The sequence below is a fragment of the Lemur catta genome, chromosome 7 (assembly GCF_020740605.2).
Source record: "Lemur catta isolate mLemCat1 chromosome 7, mLemCat1.pri, whole genome shotgun sequence".
NCBI lineage: Eukaryota > Metazoa > Chordata > Mammalia > Primates > Lemuridae > Lemur > Lemur catta.
The window spans coordinates 27,968,348-27,986,210 of NC_059134.1; the positions used below are offsets into that span (position 1 = coordinate 27,968,348).

At 48.6% G+C, this 17,863-nt stretch overlaps 1 protein-coding gene across 5 annotated transcripts in view; it reads left to right on the forward strand.

Moving 5' to 3' along the window:
- POU2AF1 (POU class 2 homeobox associating factor 1) overlaps positions 1-17,624 on the forward strand; it is a 77,008-nt gene extending 59,384 nt beyond the window's left edge. For all 5 annotated transcript variants that reach the window (XM_045556638.1, XM_045556636.1, XM_045556637.1 and 2 more), the window contains 4 exons: positions 11,155-11,285; positions 12,306-12,348; positions 12,433-12,698; positions 15,497-17,624. In XM_045556638.1, coding sequence (XP_045412594.1) covers positions 11,155-11,285; positions 12,306-12,348; positions 12,433-12,698; positions 15,497-15,811 — 755 coding nt within the window. In that variant the 3' untranslated portion in view covers positions 15,812-17,624. The remainder of the gene's footprint in view (positions 1-11,154; positions 11,286-12,305; positions 12,349-12,432; positions 12,699-15,496) is intronic.
- The last annotated feature ends 239 nt before the right edge of the window (positions 17,625-17,863 follow it).

Sequence of the window (17,863 nt, forward strand, 5' to 3'; positions counted from 1 at the left end):
AACACGCAAGAAATATTAGTTACTATTATTATTTTCTCATTCTCTCACACTCTACCTCTAAGGACAAAGGTTATGCTAATTCTAGCTTATACTTTGTACAGCCTCTGAGTTCTGCCTTTCTTGTGAAATGGCAAGGCACATATTTTTAGTCTTGTAACCCATGATGGGGTTAGTGATCAGGGTTAATACTGATGGTTAATCTGAGCATTTTGTGACCAAAATTGGAACTTGGGCTACAGTTTTCCTACCAACTTTATAAGGTAGGATGGCTGAGAGGCTTGTAGTGGCTGGCAAACTTGTGTTTGTTTTTTTAATTCAAAAGGTTGTACTGAAGTGTTTATAATCTAGTTGTGAGGAGAATGACACTTGAGATATGCAAGAAATAGCACTAATGATACCGAAAACTGAAACAACAATGTGCTGCCTCCTATTGTTAGTAACAGTTTCATTAGTACCACTTTCTGGGAAGAGCTGGTCACCAAAGAATTATAAACCAGAATCAGTCTCAGACCAGGTGTGGGGACCAAAAAGGATTTGACCACTCTTAAGAAAAGCTGAATTACTTTTTAATCCATACATTTAATGGAGAATCATAAATTTAATTGGAAAAGAGCATGAGTACAAAGATTGCCAAAACTTTCCAGCACTAAAGAATGCTCAGGAGAGAGAAAAGAAGGGAAAGAAGAGAAGCAAGAAAGTTGAAAATAGGAGCAAGTCTTAATGTTGGACAAAAGCCTGCCAATTCAGGAAAGGTGTAGAAGGAAAACCAACCATCTATTCATCATCCCACGCATGCATCCATCTATGCACCCATCCAATAATGGGATTATTTCCAGCTAGAGAAATCAACCAATGAGATAAATTATCTTCCGTAGAAGGGGGGGCAAGATGGAATCAGGGAAGGTGTCATGGAACATACAGCATTGGATATGGACCCTGAAGAACAGATGATGATCAGACTTCTTGCTTAGATGCTGGGGCATCTTAGGTATAAAATGTTAGCATTGGGAAGAAAATCCAAGGACATCTAGGTTGAGGTCTACAATATTTTCTAACAAATTCCTTTATTCATACAAAATCTACTGTACAAGCCTCCAAAATAAAAATGGAGCAGTTTTTGGGGGGCTACCCAGAGCTCTGATGGCACATTCACCCCCAGGTTTTCCTGCCTCCTTCACTCTGTTGGTGCCTGCAGACATCATAACTATCTTCCAGGGTTCTTCAGATCACAGCTGGGCACCGCTGACCTGGACCCATCCTTCCCTCCTTTCAGCAAGATCCCTGCCAGCAGATCACTGGTTCTTGGTTTACACAGAGTGCATGGCTTTGAAACATGTTTTTTTGGTCTTCATGAAGCTTTGAAGCTGTGAAGGTCATATTTTCAGTTTTTGTATATTCCCCAAAACTTGACCAAGTGACCTCTTTCCCAAGCTTGGTATTCTAACAACCACCCCTCTTCTCCAGTGTCCTTCATAAAGGAATTCCCCACATCACAAGGGCCACTGCTTAGTAAACCCAAGAATTATCCAGAAAGCGCGTCTTGACTGGCAGTCATGTGTGTCATGAATGCCTTGTTAGGGTTACTTTCACTCGTGTAGGCTGTACCCCAGACCGCCATGAGCCCTGGGACTTGGGCAGTTGGATCTGACCCCAAAATATGCAACTGATGGCCAGAGTCTGGAAAGTCCATCCTCCAAGGAACTAGTCCTTACCCAAGGGTCTCAGGAAAAGTTTATTTCCTTCATGATACTCTTTTTGGTCTTGAAAATCCAAAATTAGATATGTCTTAAATCAAGGAACACACAGCTGGATTTCCAGCTGCCTCCTCCAACTGCCTAACCACAGGGTATTCTCATCCTAGATCAGACTAGCAATGCTAGATTCAGACCTGGCTCTAATAAGGAAAGATGTATCCATATCCTCTTCATCATCCCGCACTATGCTGCTGCTTTGCTATCAAATTTGGGTGGGCTCCTGGGGTGGGTAGACTCTTCTCATTCACTCCCTGATATGAGACTGTTGCTTGTGAGCTCTGCTTAGGCCCTTGCTCTGCCCTTTGGATGCCTGGTGCTCTCAATAAACCTGGGGCAATGCCCAATATGTCAGCCAGGAATTCTAGCAGGTGATGAAACTCACGCTTTGGGCACTGACAAGCCCTTCCTTATACATTGCATGTTTCTATCCCACATGTGATATGTGCTCCTACGTTTCTAGCCACCTTGAAGGTGTATCTACAACACAGCCTTGGCCATGGCTGTGTCCCTGTCCTTTTGGGGATATGTACATGTTCCTTATGAGGCTGCATCTGAAGTCAGGACAAAGGAATGCCATCTTACTCTGTCTGCCACCTCATTGCTGCCACTCAAAAATATCCAGGGCATTCATTTCCGGAGTTATTCTTTAAAAACTCAAATCTGCCACAAAACTAATTCTCTGGTGGCTTCTGAAGAAAGAAGTCTTCTCCTCAGCTCATGGTATCTTAGCCAAGGGCCAATGCCAGGGTTTTGATGTCTCTCCTGTCTAGGATTGTTGTCTGCAGCTGAGATCTTTGACCAGTCCCTCTGCAGAATCATTGGCCTCCCTGTTTCCTGAACAGGGCTGTCCTGCTGCTTGGGGCTGTCAGGCCCAGGCATCTGAGGGATGACTTTCAGAAGAATGATGAAGGCAGCTTGAGCCAGGCCTTGTGGGGAGCAGAATGCTCTGGGTATGTTGAAGACAGAGACATTCAGTATCGGGATGCAGCAGGATGGGGGCAACTTAGGGTCACCATACCAAGGCTACTTCTCTGATGACAGATGGGTCATGGATTGTTGGCTGAGAGCAAAGGATCTCCTCTAGGCACATATTTTGCATGGGGTGTTTAACTGTGTTAATCTTATATAATTCTCATAATCTCTTGGGATGGATATTATTATTTTATTTTGCAGATGGGGAAACTGAGGCACACATAGGTTAAGTGATTGGCCAAGGGTCACACAGGTGATAAGCAATGTAGCAGGCTTACCACCTGGGTCTGCTAAATCTCAAACTATACTGTATTGCTTTTCATGTCGAGGACAGGGTCCTTCTTCCCCTCCCAATTGAAATCGGTCTATTCTTAGATGGCTGCAGGTTATGATTTCATTGGAGGTAGCTCTAGCCTGGCTCAAAAGCCACTTCAAATTTGAATCTCAGGAAGTCACACTTGAGACTCAGTAGAACACTTCTGATTCCAGCTGATTTCCATCTCAGAATCCAAGTTCCTGGGGCTGATCTTCTCCTGGTGGGCTGATCAGCCACAATGGGATAAGGCCAGCTGGTGAAATACCCTTTGGGTTCACCCAGGGCCTGCCACTTAGAGTGTCTTGGACACAGCTCCATGCATGGTGTGGCCTGGGCCTCTGACCTCAGACCAGTCTCTCTGCATTAGAGACAGAACAGTCATGCCTCCCGGCCCTCTCCCTTTGTGTGGTTCCTGCAGATGGGGGCCCCCAGTTTGCTGCTCATTCAAGCCTAACTGATCAAGTGGAGGTGGAAACCAGCTGAACAAGCCAGAACCACTTCAATTCTGAAGAAGACGCCGCTCTGTCACAGTTTTTAATTCTAGATTTGCTTGTGTGATTATTTGATTCAAATCTGTATACCCCACTAGAGTAGACCGTAAGCTCCATGAGGGCAGGGACCTAGTCTACTCTGCTCAGCAAGTACTTGTTCAATAAATGCTCTGCCAGGGGTCTCCTTGTCTTGTCCCCTACCATGGGACATGGTGTGTCTGAGATGGGAACCCTTTCTGCTCTGGTGACCCCAGTTTCTGTAAAAGGCGGGCAGATGCAGCTGGTTTCACAGGTGGACCTGTCCGCTGTCATTTCAGTCGAAAAATACCAAAAATAAAACCTTGTGGGGAATTGTTTAGGTCTCTCAGTTCTCATCACACCTCCTGTGAGCTGACTGCTGGCAAGTTTCTCGTGTACTGCTCTCTCCTCCCTCAGCTGGGAAAAAACATTTCTTGGGGGAATTGGCAATGGAGGGAGACTGGATCAGGGTGGTCCAAGCCAGGGTTAGGACTGGGCTGGGGACCCTTTGATGACTGACCCCCGGTGTCACCCAGAGAAATAAATGAGACTTACTTGGGCAGGGAGAAAGCAGGCAGTGAGGCAGAAGTGAGCTACTCTTGCAATCAGAGGTCCTGGGTTTGGTTGACGGTATTGTCACTTACTAGTGTAGTCCTTGGGCAGGTCACAGAATATCTCCGAGCATCACTTCCCTCATCAGTAAAAGAAAAGAGGGGAGAGAAACATATCTTCTAGTTATTTCAGAGGTCACAGTGAGGCCTCACATGAAATCATTTGTGTCAGAGGCTCTGTGAGCCACAGAATGTCATGCAAATGTGAGTGTGGTTATTTCAGAGATCCTGGAAGTTATGACTGTGACCGGGACACACATAGACCTTTGCCACTCATCCATTCACCATGCCCGGATCTACGTAAAACAGAAGGCATAATATTGAAACCATCTCCGGGAGCAGAGAGCAGGGTCAAACCGCCTTCCGTGCTCAGCCTGTTCTGGGGCTTGGAGGGAGGTAAGCGTGGTGTGGAAGGTGTGGAGGGCACCTGGGGGGAAGGATGCGTGGGCAGCGTGCTCGTGAGGGCACAGTCAGAGGACCTCAGCCACATGGGAGCCTCTTGCACTTGAGGCCTTTGCTGCGGTCATGGGCTGGGACGTCCAGAACTTTTGGGATAATCCAGGCAATCCTGAGCCCTTAGAGTGGGAACACCTCAGGCGTGAGCTTGGTGGATAAGGGTGAGCTGTGGTTAAACGGGCTGTCTACGTCAGCCTGACATAACTTAAGAGGAATCCCTGTGTGATTGCCCTGGCTGTCCATTCACAGCCACCCTTATCCCCTAAGTCTGGGGAGATTCTAAGTGACCATGGTCCTCTCTGAGCCTTTCCCAGTGGACCTGCCTATGGTTGATGGGAACAGTATGTCTCTTAGAATGGGGGCACAGGAAGGGAAATGCCACCAGCTCTTCCCTTCCCTTCTCTGCCCAGATCAGAGAACATGGGGTCAGCCACCATCTTTGTGATCTCCTGATAGAGACATCCCAGCCTCCTGGGCAGGACGTCTAGACTTACTCCTTGGCACTCTGGTAACTTTACAAGAAACATCAAATCCTAATTCAGTCGAGGTTCTACTTTCTCTCGTATCTTCCCAACACCTTCTCTAAAGCCACCTTTCCCCCCAAGCTTTCTTTTCCTCCTCTGCTCTGGGTGTTATCCAGATTGCTAGAATATATGAGTGATACGTTTATATTTCCTGGCTGCAGGGTCCCCTCAGTTCAAATATTATTGAATGGAAAGTTCATATTTACACGCATATGGGATTTCTTTGTTGGCCTACATTGAAAAAAGAAAAAGTAAACTGCAATCTAGTGTAAATTGGGCAGGAAAACCTTTCTATAGCGTGTCAAGTCCAACCTTTGGCAAAAGCCCAAGTTCTTTCTTCCTGTTTGGAAAAAAATCAGCCATTGTCCATGAGTGAAAAGCTTTGACTCACACCTTTATTTTAAGAAGAGCACCGGCATTAGGGTTTCAATTAAGATTGTGAATAATCCTTTAGCCAACTTGAGCTAACATTTTCTAGAAGTCCTCAGCTATCTTAGGCTACAAACACAAAAAAGATTCTTTATATTAAAGTGAAACAATTTTAACAACTTTTGTGACTTTGTTTTCATTTATAAGCCAGAGCCAATTTGTTAGCCCTAGGCTTGAATTCCTATTGTTCAATTATTTGTTTTTGCCACAAGAGAAAATTGTTTCTTTCTTCTTTTTTTTTTTTTGAAAAAAAAAACAAAAACAAAAAACGATACTGAAGATTCAGCAGCAAAAGATAATATTTATAGCAGTCACCTGGAGTGATCAATAGAATGTCAGAATCAATAGTGTGTCACATGTTCTTCTAGGCTAGGAAACATTTCTCAAATGACCTAGTGTGTGACTGCAGCCTCGAGGTTCAAGCAGTCAGCTGTGAATGGAAAGAGCTCTGGGTGGTTGAGGTGGGTTCCTCTTCCCTGGTTCCTGGTGCTGGAAATGCATGTTATCCTGGAGCCCACCTCGCCCTTACAGCAACTCTCTTAATTGTTGTCCAATCTGCTGCCTGGCCCTGGTGGCTCGTGGGAAATCACAAGAGGACAATGGCTGGGAGAAGGTTCTTCTCTCAAGAGTGCCTTGGAGGCTGTTCTAGGGAATGAATGCCCTCTGACATGGGCTCTTTTAAAGTCGCCTTGTAAGGGAAGTGACCAGTGCCAAGGTGTCAGCTCTGCTCAGAGCCGTTAGGAGGAACCTGCCTCCTTCGCTGAGTAGCTTCTACACTGTGGCGTGAATGTGGTTCATAAAGTGTCATTCAATAAACAAGTGCTGACAATTTTGCATATTTCCTTGGTGATATTTTATTATACCTTTATCAAGAAGCTGGAACACCATGCTTATTTAAATCCGTGAAATGCATATGTCCTTAGCTTGGTGCAAAGCAAGCATAGATGCCCACATGCAGCCAGGTGCTGTCTGAGGTGACTGACCAGTTGGCTTGACTCTGTCATGCTCAGCCCTTTTCAGCGGAACAGCAGCTGCAGGACTCTTATTTTTGTGATGTGGAGCATGTCAGGGTGTGTGGCAGGGGGAACCGAAATATCTTCTGCTGATTTTTTATACCTACAGATTTTTTTTCAATGCTCATTTTGGAAAAGGGAAGCCCTCACTGAGGCCAAATTCATGGGTTTTTCTGTAAATGAATTTTTTTTTCCCCTCAAACCCCATCGGTGACTGCCTTCCAATGGTATGGAAAGACAATATGGTGAACTTCTCAGCCTAAAAAAGGAGATTCTCAATGAGGGCCAAGGGACTCATGTCCAGATGGAAAGATTTTTCTAAGTGATGGACACTTGCATGCCCACAGCAGAATTAAAGGGGTCTCAGATCACAGGATGAATGGTGAGAAACTTCTTGGATTCCCACAGGAGACTTGGAGGGCTCTCAGACCACAGGAAAAATGGTGAGAAAGCTTCAAGCTTTGAGGGCATGCTTCCTGGAGCTGCAATTTGATCAGGGATTATTAAAATCTCTGGTCAACTCTACTTTGGGTACAGGGGCTTCCATCTTCTCTCCTGGTATATTCTTATTTCGATCTCCCATTTTGTTTTCTTTGGATATTTTTTCTCTTTTATCATTATTTTAAGAAATTACTCTAAATTTTTTAAAACTTTCTTTTAACTATTTCAGTTTAGTTGTTTTGAAGTTAGCTCAATTCAAGACCAGAGGCCCCAAAGTGAGGCAATCATGATTTCAGACAAATTTCTTTTCCTCTCCCAAATTTGTATTTGTGGGCTCAGTTCTTATCTGATGGCAGTAGGGAGCACAGTGTTGACTGTGAAATTAAAAATGTTTATTGTTGCTGCACATAGGTTGGTGTGAAAGGTACCAACTGCAAGTTTCAATTTGCAAATACACTTGGCTACTGGGCTCCTTTGGGGATTGTCCTGAGGCTTTGGATTCTGGTATTTCATGGGCACTTTGCAAAGAAACCATCAGAAGCACCCCCTCCTGCTGGGGTGGAGTCAGTTACAGGATTCCTTGGCAGCTGGCTGTGGACACGTGGAGGGGCATTCAGGAGACCCTTGGGAGCTGTGGGAGTTTGGGGACTGCAATAGGAAGAGGCAGGAACTTAGAAATTGCTCCACATATGGTCTGCTGTGCTAGGGCACACCTGTTGACACTGTGAGTTCCAAGAAAGTCCAGGCATTAGAGGGTGATACTCTCTGCTCACAGCACCTGCCCCAAGTCCTTTTTGTTCATTGGTTTAAAAACAACAGGAGACACGAAGTCCTCACTTGACAAGATCCTAAAGGTGCTCAGATGGTCCCTTTCCAGCTAAGTGTGTGGTGTGTCCACTTACTGGGAGGGAGTGGGACCAGGAAGCCTCTGGGCCCTTCCCCAGAAGTCTACATGCAAACAAGAGGTGGGTGAGCCTACATATACCTATCTTCGAATTGGTCTGAGATGTGTGCACATGGGCTTGAGCCTTTCTTCATGTCCAGGGAAATTAAGAGGGTGATCACAGTGCTTGGACCCTCAATAATTCCATCCCCCAAATTTCTCCTGAGTGCACGATCCTCAGAATGCATTTATGCCCAAGGAATAGCTAAAAACCCACCTAGAGACAAATGTTGGTTGAGTGATATGGCTGTGAGCACAGCTGACGTGGCCTTGGGTGACCCTGAGAACAGTGAGCAGGGCAGAGTGTGGGAGGGGCAGGTGCCCCTGTTCTCTGCCACACTGGACCACACCAGGGGGCTGCAGCCAGCACTGGGCATCACCCAGCAGAAAGGGAAGCAGCAAATGGAACTTGTGCAGGAGTGAAGCACCCAGGAGGCAGGTTGGGGGGGTTAAAACACGTTATTGAGAAACAGCTGAAGGAATGGGATGTTCCTTCAGATCTACGGGGCACTTGGTATATGTCTTCAGATGCTGAAGGGAACACCACTACTACTACTAGTGGTAATATTAGCTTACACGTATTAAGTGCTCTGTGCCAAGCTCTACTCTAAGTACTTCAGATGTCATTTTCAAATTACCCTACGGCATACATGCCACGATGATCCTCATTTTACAGATGAGAAGGCTGTAGATGGATTGGGAATTGGGGGTTTCATTAGAAGACAATGCAAGGAAATAATGGTGCTTGTTAACAGGAGGCAGGTTAGGTAGAGCTTCCTGACATTATAGCTCTCCAAAGGAAGGTGGAAGTGGGTGGAGGGAAGGGAAGAAAAATAACATGTATTGAGCATCTGCCATATGCCAGACATGGCCTTGGGAGCTCCCATGCACTATTTCAGTTAATCCTCACAATAATTGTGTGAGAGAGGAATTACTACTCCCATTTTACAGATGAGGAAATTGAAGCCCAGAGATGTTAAATAAATCTAAGAACTTGCTACCAGTAAGTGACAGTCTAGATTTGAATACAGGTATTTTTGGGCCTCAAGTCCACTGTTGCTGCTATTTAGACAAAGGTGAAGGTGCACAGGTGGTCCCGGGGCACAGATACCAGGTGGGCACCCTGCTGTGCACTCCTGTATCAACCTGAATCTCACAGGCCGTGACGTTCATCCCACTGGTCACTGCTCTGCTGCTTGTCTTCCCCACTGACGGCAAGATGCCCCTGGGCAGGGCTGCATCTGTCTTGCTCAGTGCTGTGTTTGTAGTGCCTGGGAGTATTAGAAAGAATGAATGAATACCAGTAGAGATCCCTCATTCTGATGGGAAGTTCAAATAAGGATAATTAATTTCCTGTTGGGATGTTATACGGAGAGTCTTGTGTTAAACCAGGGATGAATTATCAGTGGTTCTAATCCCAGTAGCTCTTGCTTGGGGGATTGTTATACAGGTAGATTCCTAGGCCCACATCGGATCCCTGGAATCAGACTCTCTGGGACAGGACCTGGGTATCTGTATTTCGCATCACTCCTTGTGTGATTTGCTACCTGGCCAGGTGAGGGACCCCAGAGGATGGGTCTAAGGTCTGGCCTGAGATGCTAGGATTCCTGATACCACATCCTCTACCCCCAGGGCTCACTTCCCTCTTCCTGCTGCCTGTGCTCAAGCTTCTCTCTGCCTGCTGGGCTTTGAGCCTGGACCGCGCTTGTGCTTGGAGCCTGAAGAGAGGTCTGGTGCCGAGTCGGGCATGGTACTTTATCAGCTGAGTATTTACTGAGCAAAGTTCAGCCAAGACAGCACTGCAGATCCGGGTTTAACAGATACCCAGGCTTCCGGGCTTTTGATTCAGAACCCGGGTCCCTGGGGCCCTTATCAGTGGATGATAATGGGCTCCTCATGTGAGTCCTGAGGGCCAGTTCTTCTCACCACTTGTGGCTGACCCAGGCCTGCCCTTCAAGGGCCCAGGGCCCCTGAGCCACAGCTGTCTAGCTGGGCAGATTTTCAGTGCCTGGCCATGGCTGCTTTTGGCTTGCTCTCCCAGGCTAGATGCCCCAGCTGATATTTGGGTCGGTGCTTTGGTTTGCTGGCCTTGATGACAAGAGGGAAAGGAAACTTTTTCTCAGTAGTAAGGTGGACACCCTCTGGCCCCAGGGCCCATGGATCACCATTGGGCATTTGCCCCATGTCCTGGGAGTCACCGAGAGCCTGGGAGCCACTCGCTTCAGCCCATTCATTCTGAAGGTCCAGAGAGAAGAAGGGAAGACAATTGGCAGCACGTCTTAGTCACCCAATCGGTCAATCAACCCGCAACAACTGAGCTTGCTGTGGACGTGCCACTGGGGAGATGTAGAGAAATAAGACGCAGTATCTCACCTTGAGAAGTTTATAATCTAGTTGGGGGCATAAGAGATTTACCCCCCAAAAGATAACTAATTCTTACCTAGCAGACTGACTAAAATTTTTTTGAATACTTTTCTCTGCACCTGACTTTGTATGAAGCATATACTGTACTTCTCGTTTGCTATGTCAGGCAACACCTGGCGATGTTCCTTCAATAAAGAAATTTCAGATTAAGAGGCACAGAGAGGTTTAGTAACTTGCCCAGGATTGTACAGCTAGACTGTGGCAGGGGCAGGATTTGCGGCCTGTGCCATCTGACTCAGTCTCTGCTGTCGCTGCCACCTGCGATGAATACGAATCACATCTGCAAGCTTCTGGCAGTTCGAGGGTGTAGAAATTCCACAGGCTGCTCAGCCAGGAGGGCTGCACTAGTCTCGGGTCAGGAAGAATCAAGAGGTTGAGAGAAGTGAGGGGGGTTCTGAGCACGGCAAGCCTCAAATGAGGCGGGGAGACCCACAGGTGTAGAGACGTATAAACCTCCTGGTCGGAGTCAGGATTTATGTAGCAGAGAGTATGCAGTGTGGTTGGGGAAATGGGTTTGGACCTCATTGTGAAGTCTGTTCAATTCTACACTAAGGAGCTGGGCCTTAATTGTCTGAGTGCAGGGGAGCCATAGAAGGTTTGGGAGCAGGGGTGACGGTACCGGGAGAAATATTCTAGGTAGTCTCAGGTCTTCCTTGTTCCAGCACAACTTAAGGGAGCAGGCAGGTCTGTGGGGAAATAGGCCTTTGGGGCGGGGGCTTGTCTGAGAAGGACGGTGGGTTTCAGCGACATTGCTTTTCACAGCCACAGCTTCAGAACAAGCCTCGGCCCCGCCACGGCCATACCAGGGCGTCCGCGTGAAGGAGCCGGTGAAGGAGCTGCTGAGGAGGAAGAGAGGCCATGCCAGCAGCGGGGCGGCGGTTGCACCTACCGCGGTGAGGGGGCTGCTCTGGCCCGTGTGTGTGAGAGAGTGTGAGTGTTAGCATGTGAGTGTGAGTGCATGTGTGAGTGTGTGTGAGTGTGCATGTGCAAGTATAAGTGTGTGAGTGTGAGAGTGTATGTGAGTGTGTGAGTGTATGTGAGTGTGCATGTGCTAATGTGAGTATAAGTATGTGAAAGTGTGAGTGTGTCAGTGAGTGTGAGAGTCTGTGTGTGAGTGTGCATGTGCAAGTGTCAGAGTGTGTGAGTATGAGTGTGTGTGTATGTGTGTGTATGTGAATGTGAGTGTGTGAGAGTGTGTGTATGTGCGTGTGAGCGTGTGTGGGTGTGTGTGAGTGTGTGAGAGTGTGTGTGAGAGTATGTGCGTGTGAGCGTGTGTGGGTGTGTGTGAGTGTGTGAGAGTGTGTGAGAATGTGAGTGTGTGTGAGAGTGTGTGTGAGAGAGTGTGTGTGTGGGAGTGTGTGAGTGTATGTGTGAGAGTGTGTGTATGTATGGGAGTGTATGTGTGGGAGTGTGTGTGTGTGTGTGTGTGTGTGTGTGTGTGTGTGGGAGTGGGTTACCAAAAGGGTCAGGCAGGACTGTACTTCCTTGCCCCAAGGGATACTCACGCGGGCGCGAAGGCAGCACGTTGCGTGGCGATGGCTGCCAGAGTCAGAGCTAGGGTGGAACAAGTCGGTGATTCCTTAATGGGGACGAGGGATGGGGGGCTGGCTCTCTGGGCCCACTGAACAAAGCCATTGTCAAGGCCTGAGTGAGCGAATGACTCACGCATTGTGGTGTGGGTTGGGGCTTCTCCTGGGAGGAGGGAGATACCGATTCCCTAAGTGCACAGCCTTCTTGCTAGCAGGGAACACAAATCCGTCAAAAGCGTAGGTGGTGATGGTTGGGATACCGGTGGGGTGGTTTGTCCTAACAAGGAGATTCCTGCCCTATACTCTTGGAGCCTTCGGGGAGTTCCCTGCCTGGGGCTAGTTGCAGACGGCTAAACACCAACTCTGGTCTCCTCTCCCCTCTAGGTGGTGCTGCCCCATCAGCCCCTGGCGACCTACACCGCAGTGGGTAAGAGCTCCCCGCAGCCCTGGTCCCCGCCAGGTCCCTCATCTGGGTGGTGCCTGCAGTTTTGTAATTTCCTTCTTCCCACAGGTCCTTCCTGCCTGGACATGGAGGTCTCTGCTTCCGCAGTGGCGGAGGAGGGAGCCCTGTGTGCCGGCTGGCTCTCCCAGCCCGCCCCGGCCACCCTCCAGCCCCTGGCCCCATGGACGCCCTACACTGAGTATGTGTCCCATGAAGCTGTCAGCTGCCCCTACTCAGCTGACATGTATGTGCAGCCCGTGTGCCCCAGCTACACGGTTGTGGGGCCCTCTTCGGTGCTGACGTACGCCTCCCCGCCACTCATCACCAATGTCACGGTATGTCACACAAAGCCAGCTGAGCACACAGTTGTAGAACCAGGGCTGACTTCCCGACCCTGACCTTCCTTGCTATTGATGTCCAGGATAACTGGGTCATCTAAGCCCACCCTGTCCTCCAGGGAGGCTGTCCCTTACTCCCAGTGACCTAAAATATCTTCCACAAAGAAGTCTCACAGCCTCTCTGCTCATGCCTTGTGCTCCTCATGGCTGGGAGGGTCTTTCCCTGCTTCTCTGTCCTCAGTCTCCCCAGCTGCCCTGCAAGCAGTGAGTCTTGGTTACCAGTTGAAGTTTTTAGTGAGTGAGGTACTGAGATCTGCATGGGCTCTTGTGCCAGAGCCAGCAGTTCCTTTCTATTAATATTTAGATAACTTAGGGAGTGATCCTTCACTTAAGAATGGGATTTAACAGAAGATTTCTAGGCTGAGCAACAGGTAGTACAACTTTTCAGAAAACTGTATTTTTGATGGAGTCAGGCACACCCGTAGGGCAAGTTTTTGAGTTCTGTCGCTAGTCCAGATTGCCTGTGTTCAAATCCCCGCCTCTTCACTTGCTATGTGACCCTGGGCTTAGTGACTTAACCTCTCTGTGCCTCTGTCCTCATCTGTTAAACGGGAATACTAACAAGAGTGTCATTGTCAGGATGGAGTGAGATGATGCATGTGGAGGTCTTAGCGTAGTTTCTAGCACACAGAAAGCACTTAATTAATGTTAGTTATTATTATCGTATCAAAGTCTGCCAACAACATTAACCAAGGACCACCTTCAAGTGCCAGATGGGAAAGAAAGGGCCTCCTCCCCCAGCAATGGACGAGGGAAGAGAAATAGTGTTAGGTTAGTGGTGTCTGTTTGACCAAAGGAATGGGAACCCCTCAAGTGTTCTGGGGGGAAAGGCCTGTGGCTACAGTTGTATCCAGCTCCAGCCCAGGGAAACTGTGGGAAGCAGAGCTGGCCCTCGAATGGTCACAGAGCCCACCCCCAGTGGTGGAGCTTGTTTTGGTTTCCCACGTTCCCCCCAAATCCCTCCAGGGTCCGGTGTCATCCTAATGCACCTGCTCCCTGCCTTAAAGCACCTTGTAGGAAAGGCCTGCAGGAGCCTCCCTCCCCAGGCCCCCAGGGCTCCCCGAAAACCAACTGTGGGGCCTGAGTGATGGCGGATAGGAAGGAGTTAATTCACCACCTCTCCCAGGCAACTCATTTCCATATCAGGGGGCCTGAGGCAGGGGTGGGGGTGCAGGACATGATGGTTCCCAGCCATTCCATGACTAAGGATTCTTTTCGTTATCCCCTTTCATCATCCCCACCTTCTGCTTTGCAAGGTTCTGTGTATCAAACAAACTGTATTTATTAAGAAGTGGTTTATTTGTTTTGCCATTTTGTAAATTAATTCATCAAAGCTGGCTGGAGCTACAAGTCAGCACTCCCGATCAGCAGAGATAAGACCTGCTAGGGCGCTGGGTTGATGTAATTCTACCCGTGAGCAAAGAAAACCTGCACTTGCAGTTGACCTGTACAGGTTTATGGCTCGACAATACGGGATTTCAATTTGGATTTTTGAAAAGCTGGAAACAGTCAGGCTTTCCCAGATTCTGTCTGGTTTCAGGACGCTGGGTTGGGGACGGCTGGCTTAAGTCAAAGGAGAGGAAGTGGGTGTACCGTAGCGGAGTGGAACGTACTCATGAGCCCGGACTGCTGAGACTCCGCCGGCTCCATCATTGCATGGAAAACACCCTAGAGCCTTGCTACCCAACCGCGGCCCCCTGAGATCTGATTAGACAAGCAGAATCCCAGGCTCCACCCCAGACCTCCTGTGCCTGAATCCCCACTGTAACAAGACCCCCAGTTTACTCTCAAGACACAGTGGCAACCGGAGAGAGATGTGACAGGGGACTAGTGGTGGTAGGGGGAGATTTTGGTCACTTTCACATCAGTCCATGCAGAGAACATCCTCTTCCACTTGCTCTGAACAGTGAGAATCCAGGCCCTGCCTCTCTCACAGGCTTGGCCTGAGGTTTGTGAGGGTGGTCCCTGTGCAGGGGAGACGTGTGGTTTGCAGAGCATGTGAGAAAATGGCCCTGACCTTTGGAGGGTCATGCAATGGCCCTGACCTTTGGAGGGTCATGCAGACCCTGGGGGTGGCCGGTGGCCATGGTGGGGACAGCTCAGAGACAGAGGAGGATGAGGATGTGGCAGGCACCACACAGCAGCAGGAAGGCCACGTTCCTGCTTCCCCCAACTGGGCATGAGTGTCACCATGCTGGTCACCACCAGAGGGGTGGGAGCTGACAGAGCTGGGTTGGCCCATGAGGACCTCAGGATACCACGGCTGCGGTGGGCAGCCAGGGCTGTCTTTGTGTCTGGGCAGGATAGCAGCCGCCTTCCAGATACAGCTGCTAGGCTATTGTTTGATATGTTGTATTGTCACAGATTTTAAGATGCATACATTTTCCGTGTTTTAAGATCTCTCATTCGGTGAAACCTAGAAAGACCTTCTAATTCGCTCAGCCCTGTAACTTCGTTGCTGTTTGCCCTATTTTATAGATGAGAAAATGAGGCTTCGGAGTGGGAAGTTTCACGAGCAAGAGCAGGTAGCCAGTAAGTGACAGAGAGGGCTGCAGGTGAAGTTTGCTTGGCTTCTCCCTTGGGGGAAACTTAGAGCAGGAGCATGTGGAGCCCCCTGAAGTGAGAAGCCAGCAAAGGCAGAGTTGAAGGCGGAAATGGAGACCCCTCTGGGGGTAAGGATAGGTGGGTGGGATGCCGGGGCTGCTAACCCTCAGTCCCGTGTTTCCCCATTGCAGACGAGGAGCTCCGGCACGCCCACGGTGGGGCCCCCGCTGGAGGGCCCGGAGCACCAGGCACCCCTCACCTACTTCCCGTGGCCTCAGCCCCTTTCCACGCTGCCCACCTCCACCCTGCAGTACCAGCCTCCGGCCCCAGCCGTGCCTGGGCCCCAGTTTGTCCAGCTCCCCATCTCCATCCCTGAGCCAGTCCTTCAGGACATGGAAGACCCCAGGAGAGCCGTCGGTTCCCTGACCATCGACAAGCTGCTTTTGGAGGAAGAGGATAGCGATGCCTATGCGCTCAACCACACTCTCTCCGTGGAAGGCTTTTAGGGCTGGCTCCACCTGACAGTCCTGTTCCCCGAAACTGGGATTTAAAAATGAGCCTGGAATTGAGCCCCAGGTTCACATCTGTACGGAGTAGCGATTTCATAACTACATCTTCTACCCAAACTAGAATTGTAGACCTTCCTTCCTTCTTTTCTCCTTCCTTCCTTCTCCCCTTCCCTCCTTCTCCCCTTCCCTCCCTCCCTCTTACCTTCCTTCCTTGCTCCCTTTTTCTTTCTTATTTCTTTTTCCAGTTCTGTTCCTTATAAGGATTTTAGGCATAATATTTTATGCCAAGTGCTGCCAAGCCTGTGGCCTGGGGGCTTCATTTCTGTTTTGTTCCTCAGAGAAGGCCCCTTCTCTCCAGTGCCTGCTGAGCTGTCTTAGGGCCAGTCACACCCTCTGTCATTTTGAGATGTATGGGATGGCCTGCGGGAAGAGCAGCCCGGCCAGCACCTCCTGGGAGCCGCAGCCAAGGGCAGACCCGATGCCAGAGTCCTTGAGCTGTCAGTCCCACAGTGGCTCCTTTGTTTGCTGTTCTCAGCATTGGCCACAGACACCGGTCTAGGCAGCAAAAGCCCAAGGCCTGGGGCTCAGCCTGGTGATAGGTGGGGGATGGGGTAGAGAGGAGCTTCCGGGTGGGTAGCTCAGGCCAGTGACAGCAGAGGGGGGCAGAGGAGGGGTGGGGACACGCTGAGTGTCTATGGTCAGAAAGGGGTTTTGGGGGGAAGCTTGGGTTTTGTGGGGAGAGGAGGAAGGCTGAGGAATGATTTAGGTCCAGATTACTTGGTTATTAAGGACAATAAACTTAAAAACATTGCTTCAATAGGTGGTTTTGCTGCTCTCCTTGAGGATACTTGCAGGGAAAGCTGAGCTGTTGTAAACAGGATGAAGGATGTGTTTGGCCATTTCTGTCCCACCTCCAGACCCTCTGCTGATACTGTGTGTGCCAAGACCCCCTGAAGTCTAATGGTGATGGGGTCCTTGCTTAGTGCTATTCATGTGGCTTCTTGAATGTATTTCAAGCATCCATAATCCACCATTCTGTGGAGCCGAGGCCTCCATCCAAACACCATCCCTCCTGGGGGCTCCCAGCAAGAAGTACTGCTAGGTTTCATTTCAGTTTTTATTTTTATGATGGAGAAATTTCAGATTTGTAGGGGGCTGAGTGCAGTTGTCACCAGGGGTGCTTAGCTCCTGGTAGTGGGTGTGCCTTGGGAACTGGCACATCCATCTGCCAGTGACACCATTGTCACCATTAAGCACACACTTCAGTTTGTAGAATCCATGTAGATGTCATGGACTTCTCTGGGAAATGATGGTTTCTTTGCCAATTTTAAATAAAAAACCTTGTTTTGGATTTTTTTCCTGCTTTGGGGTTATTTTGACCCAAATTTCAGTATCTGCCTAAAATACCAGCACACCTATCTTGACTTATTTTTATTCAGACTTAATTTTTAGATTCAAAAGCTTAAGACAGCATTTGAGATGATAAATTTTTCATCTTTGTTGGTAGTGACGGTGAGTAAGCAAGGGAGTGGGGAGGGTGTCTCAGTCCTGTTCAATTGAAAGGCCTGATTTCCCATAAAAAACACTATGCAAGATTTTCCAGCTTACTGTTTGAGGATTAGAGAGGATGCAGAAGCAACCTCCAAAAAAGGAGTTAAAGTCGGCAAAACCTAGCAAAGAAATAAAGTATGTCACGTATTTGCTAAGATTTAAATGGTATCCTTTTTTTTTTTTTTTTTATCTTGAGGTCTTTTTCCTGGGTTTTTCTGCTAAGATGGAAACATTTTCAATAAAGATTTATAGAGACTTTTCCACGCTGAAGTGTTTCATTTCTTATCATATTGATCCCCCTTAGCTTTCAGCCTCATGTCAGACAGTGTCATTAGAGGAAGGAGCTTACACTAGTCTTGGTGATTTTGCAAATTGATCTGTTGCAGGAGATAAAACCATCCCCACTGTGCCTGCAGACTAGTTCTCCCAAGCAGAAGATTCATGTAGCCAGTGGGCTTGGTCTCCAGGAGAGCGGGGATCTCAGGAGAGGAAGGAAAT